Raw genomic sequence first — 6,947 nt, forward strand, 5'->3', positions numbered from 1 at the left:
TGAGGAAAAAAATGAACTTAAATGATTTTAGCATATGGCTGCAATATAACAAAGTGGAAAATTTAAGGGGGTCTGAATACTTTCCGTACCCACTGTATATTAGTGTATTTAATATATAAAATCTTCCATCAACCAGGTGCTTAGAATGTTTGTTTTTATCTACTACAGTACTCCAGTTATTTTCCTTTTGATGTCACAGATTATGTTTCACCTAGTGTTAAACCAGTTAGGCATCTCTTCTGACACTCAAACACAGAATGTTGACACACTAAAGGCAAGCTTGAACAGAGAAAATGTATCCATTTCCTACAATGACTGTGGAAGACCTGCTCCAGCTGTATTCATTCACAAATTATTTTGGTCATCAAATATTTGGTATCTTAGGTTTCCTTAGGCTGACGCAAACATTTTCCTTGTTTAATGTTACCTCAGCTTAAAAGTGTCTCATAATGCACAAATCCTCTACAACAGGTTCCAGCAGTTCTGAATATATCAAGACAATCTTTGCAGTTAACAGGTGCCTTTGCCACAAGAGAGAAAACAAAAGTGGCCATGGATGGTTTCAGTCATTCAGCAGTTCCTTGGCTTTCCATTGCTGCTCTACTCCAGGTGCTACTGTAGTTATGTGAAGGAGATCCGGGCAGGACTGTCACTCCAGGGGAGGCCGCAAGGGTATACATCCATCCATCTCCAGAGACTCGGGCCAACCTTCATACTTGTTGCTGCTCTTACTGTTCTTCATACGCTAATGGGAACAACCACATGCAAACAGAAACAGGCTGGAGTCAGGTTCTCGCTGCTGCATGACAGCTGCTCAGGTACAAAGTGCTGAACAAAAACTTTAAACAAAATGTTATATGATATAAATTTAAATGACAAATACTTTTTTTTTTCAAGGAATACTAATTAATAGACTGATAATGTCTGACTTTCCAAGTAGCACCTGAGTGGACAGGTAGAGCTGGTCGTCCACTAATCATAGAGTTAGTCTGACCACCTGCTCCTCCTGTCCACATGTCAAAGTTTCCTTGGGCAAGACACTGAACCCCAAACTGCTGACAGTCAGGTCAAACCTTGCATGGTAGCTTACTGCCATCAGTGTGAGTGTTTGTGTGAATGTAACAGCCAACAGCCTGATTTTAACTGCATTACAGTGTAATTGTAAATATATAAAAGGTGTATGAGGTTAGTAGTAGGTATGAAAAAGCTCCTGGTAGGTTTTAAAAATCATGAATCTCCAAATCTTTGGTCAGATTTGGACACTTGTCAGTACAGGAATGCAACCAGACAATTTTAAAGCCATACAGGCCTCTTTTTAGTTTTTTTTTATTTTAATAGAGATGTAAAATATTGCCGGCTAAGGTAACAATGCGTTGCAGTTGGCATCACTGCCATCTACAACAGGATAACTCAGGCTCAGATATTAGAAGTTTCAGTGGCAGGACAAAGATTTAACGTGGCAATATGCCGAATATCGTGTACTGTGATAATATCCGCAGCACAGACTAGGGATTTTCCTGGGTTTTCAGAGAGTTTAGATTTCTTTTCTCATTGCATACATAATATGTTATGTATGTAATGTCAACTAACTAGCTTCCTTGGCTAACATGCCTTTGCTAATTCAGTAGATGTTAGCTACCTTAACAATTTCTTTACTACAAAGGCCACATTCTGCTGTTCCTGTTGCTACCATTCACAAGAATTACTTCCCAGCACAGTTATAGTCTAATTCAGCCTACTCGCTGTAACTACCATCCTGAGTTGATGGTTCGGTGAAATATCCAATCAGCTGTTTGATTAGCTTGGTGATGCTGCCAGTTACAAAAAGGTTTGTCCAAACACTGATTGTTGATTGACAGGTCATTCCTGTTGCCATATCAGGTTTCATTTTGAGATCAAGTCATCTCTCTGTTATTTGTCAGCGTATATAACTCACTGTTGGTTTTACATTCATTCTGATATGTTCCTTAATTGTAAGCAAAACAGCATGACATCAAAGGAGCTGATCAATATTTCCCTCAGGATTTGTTCACTATTGGTAGTTGCTATAAAATACCTGCTCAAAGGGACTCTTATTCTCAATGCCCTTGGCTCCAACAAACACCCAGCTGTCTCTAAAGGCCAGCTCCTTTACTGCTGTGCTCCCAAGCTCCTCGAACAATCGTCGAGCCTCATCATTCAGCCTGCCGCCGAAATGAGAATAAGGTAACAGGTTAATGCTGCTTACAAGTCAGTATTAGAACTTCATGTCTGTTAAAGTTTTTGTTGAAATTACATGCAGATTATTACCATTTCTTTAACCCTATAGCAAAACCACAGAATTATTTTATTCTATGATAGATTTTTCTAAGTTATACCACAAAGCAGAGGTGGTAGTAAGTCTCAAGCAAGTCCCAAGTTAGTATAGTAAGAATCAAGCAAGTCAAGTCTCTACTATAAGTCACGTAAGTCCCAAGTCAAGTCATACCAAATTCTGATGATCTGATAATGCTATGGGAATATCAAATGTTTAAGTGAAAATTTCACAAACCTCCTCCTTAATTGTGCATTTGTAAGCTATAAACTAACCCTTAGCTATTAAATAAAAAAGCCATGCCTTTCACCCAGCAACTTAGCTAATGTTAGCTGAAAACCACAAGTGAAAAGACAGATTCAGGTACTTGCATTTCTTTGTGAGTTCTGGAGTGACTGATATTTTGATGTTGTGGTCAGTCACAAATTTTTTTCACTGCCGTCTTTGCATTCCACTGTTCTCTTCTTACTACAGTCATCGACAACATAATCCTTAAATCTAAATTTCATTATTTTCAGAGAAGGCCCCTATATAACAGCTGCATCGTTGACCTGTGTTGTCCTCTACTGGTCTGTCGCACTCTGATAGGTTACCAGTTTTGCATACATTGAACTTGAAATCACCCAACTGTGTTTCAAAAACAAAATGCAACTTCTCAATATCTAGAAAAATATCTGTGTTTAAAAAAAAAGTTCATTTTGAGTCATCCGTCTTAGGTTTAAATCAAGTCTCAAGTTATGGATGCCAAGTCAAAGTCAAGTCCAGTTATTTACCGGTGTTAATAAAGCAAGGCTCAAGTCCTCAAATTTGTGACTCGAGTTGAATCATGTGACTCGAGTCCACCACCTCTGCCAAAAAGTATCAATGTAACGACTACACTTGATTGAATTGCCCTTCGGGGATAATTAAAGTTTCTTTGATTTGATTTGTGTGGCTAAAAGGAAAAGAGAGAGGTGCTGAACTGGAACTGACAGCATGTCAAGGATTCTTACTTTGTAGCTGGATCGTCAAAGGAAGCCACGAACACGAGTGTCCCCTCGTGGAGTGGCCGGATAAACTTCAACAGGTCAGAAACATCTGTGAATAAACATTAGATGAGCTATGAACTGTGGTTTCTGGGTTGTAATTACTAAGATGTGTACCAGATGTGCAATACACTGTAAACTATACATTAGTGTCTGATTTTTATTACCTCCTGCCCACATGTCAAAGGCCTTTGTGTCCAAGAGCTCTCCTGTCACTCCTGAAGCAAAACAACATCAGTCAGATTTTAAAATGACACAATTGACACGAGCTTAAAACAGTCTGTTAAAAAGGTCAAGGATGCCACTCACCATTCACCAAAGCTATGTTTAGTCCTCTGCCAGCATTGTTCTTCACACTGCTGAGTAGCCTGTGTGACAAACACAAGCAGCTGAAACACTATTTGAAGCACTTTGTTGCCTCCCACATACACAGTGGTCTACACACTCATATGGACTGCCTGACACTTAGGAAGCAACAACACATATAAAAAGACCACAGAAAAACCAAAGAGATGAGGGACACACGGACTGAAAGAATACTTGCATTCAGCTCCCCAGAAAGACTTGGAGGCCTGGTTATGCACAGAGGGAAATAAGAACAGTGTGAAAACAAAACAAAAAACAAATAGACAGCAGGGGAGACAGAGACACATGAACAGGGAGAAACTGGTAAAACTGAATCTCACATCCTGTCCTCCACACAGATTTTGGGGCCAATGACGTTTGCAGCACCGGACACCAGGCGGAAAGCCAAATGCTTTGGGGGGCAGGGGGCTGAAAGTCCACATTTATACTTTCGATGGTGGGGTTCTGTTAAAATATATGATACACGAATTGATGGTAATAAGGGAAAAAATAAGGATGCAACATCAGCAACATTATACCTGACAGGGAGAGTCATGTCACATTGTTACTTCTACTTACCAAGTGTTGGTTCCTCACTCGCACCTGAAAAAATAAACACATTTCACAGTCAAATTAAGAAATCTGATTAGCAGACTGGCTTTGTGTGATCATTTCTACACAGACCTTTCATCAGATACATCAAGACTAATCCAACACTTGCCATTAGGGTTGCAATTGACAATTATTTTCTCTATCAATTAGATAGTATTTAAAATGTCAGAAAATAGTAAAATAGTGTTTCCCATGAAGAAATCCTCCAATAGTTTGCTTTTCGCTGAGCATCAGTACAAACCCCAAACACATTCTATTTTCAATTATATAAAATGGAGTGACTGCTCCAATCCTCACATTTGAGTAGCTGGAATGAGAGAATATGACCAATATTTGTTTGAATAAAACATTCAAAATATTAATTTTCTGTCGGTTGACAACTCACTTTAGCACTACCTCTCTTACCACTAATGAAATGTAGCAGAGATGAACCACTCTCCCCTCCAAATAAAGTGTTTGCCAGCAGCAAGGTGAGCCCCACCAACAGCAGCACAGCCACACCTCTCAGGGGGCCTGTCAAAAGAATCCAAGTACCACAGTCAAGGCAAAAAGTAAGTAACAAGATCCCATTGAAAGGTGATATAAATTTCAACCCACCTGTTAATCTCATGATTCACCGTCTCATAGACCTAGAGAAAGAGATTAATAAAGGTAGCTGCATTAGGGTGCTTTAAATTTCTGCCAAGATTTCAAAATATATAGTTACAAAGTGATTTTTTATATAGAGAAAAACTTAGTCAAAATATGTTTTCATTTACCATTATGATGGCAGAGGTTTTAAACTGTGTAAATGAATAGTACAGTTTGAAAAAGAAAGAAGTATAGTAAAGGAGAAGAGTAACAAATACATTAAAAGGGGCAGATTCAAATCTAACCATTTTCAAAAAAGGCAATTCTACTCTTTAATCAGTGGTGGAAGTACTCAGATATTTCACTAAAGTAAAGGTGGCAATACCACAGTCTAGAAATACTTTGTTAGAACTAAGTCATGCATTTAAATTTTACTACTAAAAGTACAAAAGAAACAGTATAAAATCAAGATCAAAGATTTTTATTGTCAATTCACTGTATGTGCAAGGCATACAGAAAAATCAAAATACTGTTTCTCTGTCCCCTAATGTTGAATGCCCATTTTACACTGGGCATGTTTTACACGCCCAGTGCAAGCCCAGTGCAAGCCCAGTGTGTGAACGTAGGTAAACAGCAAGCCAAACTCGATTTTCATGAGCCAGGAACTGAGCGCCTTGCTCCTTTATTGATCGTTTTCTCAAAACAGGTGAAAATTACGAGTGAAACTGAAATACATAAACAGAAGAAATAGAAAAATAGCCATTAACTCTCAATTGGCGAAATAATCACATTGCAGGAAATAGCAGGCACCAGCACAAGACATTGTACAAAATTCTTAATCTAAAGCCTTTTAACCAAAGGGCAGAACACTCCCCCCCGGCATTAGGCTACTAATGCCACTATGCTACCTTTAGCAGTCACTTTTGATCATTCTCCAAGAGAAAAATAACATCAGAGATGGGACGCAGGTAGGTTTTCGAGACGCCCTGAGATGATGTCTTCACTTCGACCTTCCAAACCCTTCCGTCACTACCTGGAAAGGTGGATGTGACCATGGCCATTGTCCATTCATTCCTGGGTGCTTGGCTCCGTTTCAGTAGCGCGATGTTGTGTGGTTGCAGGTTGCGGTGTGTTCTGTGCCACTTGCGCCTCGACTGGAGAGTGCTGAGATATTCATTCCTCCAGCAGTTCCAGAGTTCATCAGCAAGTGCCTGCACTTGCTTCCACTGAGTCTTTAGCAGGTCCTTTCCAGTGAAGTCTCCTGGTGGAGAAGGCGAGTGTGACTTTTGAGTTAAAAGCATTGCAGGGCAAAGCAGGAAAGGCAATGAAGGGTCTGATGAGATCGGGACCAGCGGCCTTGCATTGATTATGGATGATACCTCGGCCACTGTGGTACACAGTACTTCATGTGTCAGACGAGTGTGTTTGTTCTGCAGAAACATAGAGTCCAGTATTCTGCATGTCACACTGAACATCCTCTCCCAGACACCGCCCCAGGTTGTGCCATGTTTAGTTCTACGCTGCCAGCGACAAAGTTGGTTCCCCTGACTGGAGTTGCTTTGCAGGGCCTCTGATAACAAAAAATCTGTGTAATGCATTTATACAGCTGGTGGCATCCATAGATTCAATGACTTCAATGTATGCACCTCTAGTGGTCATGCATGTGAACAGAATGGCCCACCTTTTACTTTGCGGTGCGCCACCTCATGTGCATTGCGTGATGACTGACCATGGGCCAAATACATCCAGGCCCACGTAAGAAAAGGGTGGTGAATAGTCAAGCCTCTCTGGTGGAAGGTCTGCCATTTTCTCGGTTTCTAAATTCCCTCTGAGTTTTCAGCATGTTACACAATGGTAGATAATAGATGAGATTAGTCTTTTACCAGCTACAATCCAGAGTCCAGCTTGCCTTATGGCTCGCTCTGTGAACTTCCTTCCTTGCTGTATTAGCTTTGCATGGTAATGGCTCGCTAGTAGCTTGGTTACATGGTGTTGATTTGAGAGGATCACTGGATTTTTTACCTCTGTTTCCAGTGAGACGTATCTAAGATGTCCTCCAACCTTTATAAATAAGGTCAAATAGGGGTTGAGGTTCAAGATAG

At 40.2% G+C, this 6,947-nt stretch overlaps 1 protein-coding gene across 2 annotated transcripts in view; it reads right to left on the minus strand.

Moving 5' to 3' along the window:
* Window positions 1–70: 70 nt before the first annotated feature.
* The window catches only part of fam3a (FAM3 metabolism regulating signaling molecule A), a 17,696-nt gene continuing 10,819 nt past the window's right edge, over window positions 71–6,947 (minus strand). For both annotated transcript variants that reach the window (XM_020620544.1, XM_020620552.1), the window contains 9 exons: window positions 4,873–4,904; window positions 4,681–4,788; window positions 4,243–4,266; window positions 4,005–4,128; window positions 3,628–3,686; window positions 3,486–3,536; window positions 3,286–3,370; window positions 2,057–2,183; window positions 71–745 (listed from right to left, as the gene is read on the minus strand). In XM_020620544.1, coding sequence (XP_020476200.1) covers window positions 650–745; window positions 2,057–2,183; window positions 3,286–3,370; window positions 3,486–3,536; window positions 3,628–3,686; window positions 4,005–4,128; window positions 4,243–4,266; window positions 4,681–4,788; window positions 4,873–4,885 — 687 coding nt within the window. In that variant the 5' untranslated portion in view covers window positions 4,886–4,904 and the 3' untranslated portion in view covers window positions 71–649. The remainder of the gene's footprint in view (window positions 746–2,056; window positions 2,184–3,285; window positions 3,371–3,485; window positions 3,537–3,627; window positions 3,687–4,004; window positions 4,129–4,242; window positions 4,267–4,680; window positions 4,789–4,872; window positions 4,905–6,947) is intronic.

Source organism: Monopterus albus, unplaced genomic scaffold (assembly GCF_001952655.1).
Source record: "Monopterus albus unplaced genomic scaffold, M_albus_1.0 scaffold6.1, whole genome shotgun sequence".
Lineage (NCBI taxonomy): Eukaryota > Metazoa > Chordata > Actinopteri > Synbranchiformes > Synbranchidae > Monopterus > Monopterus albus.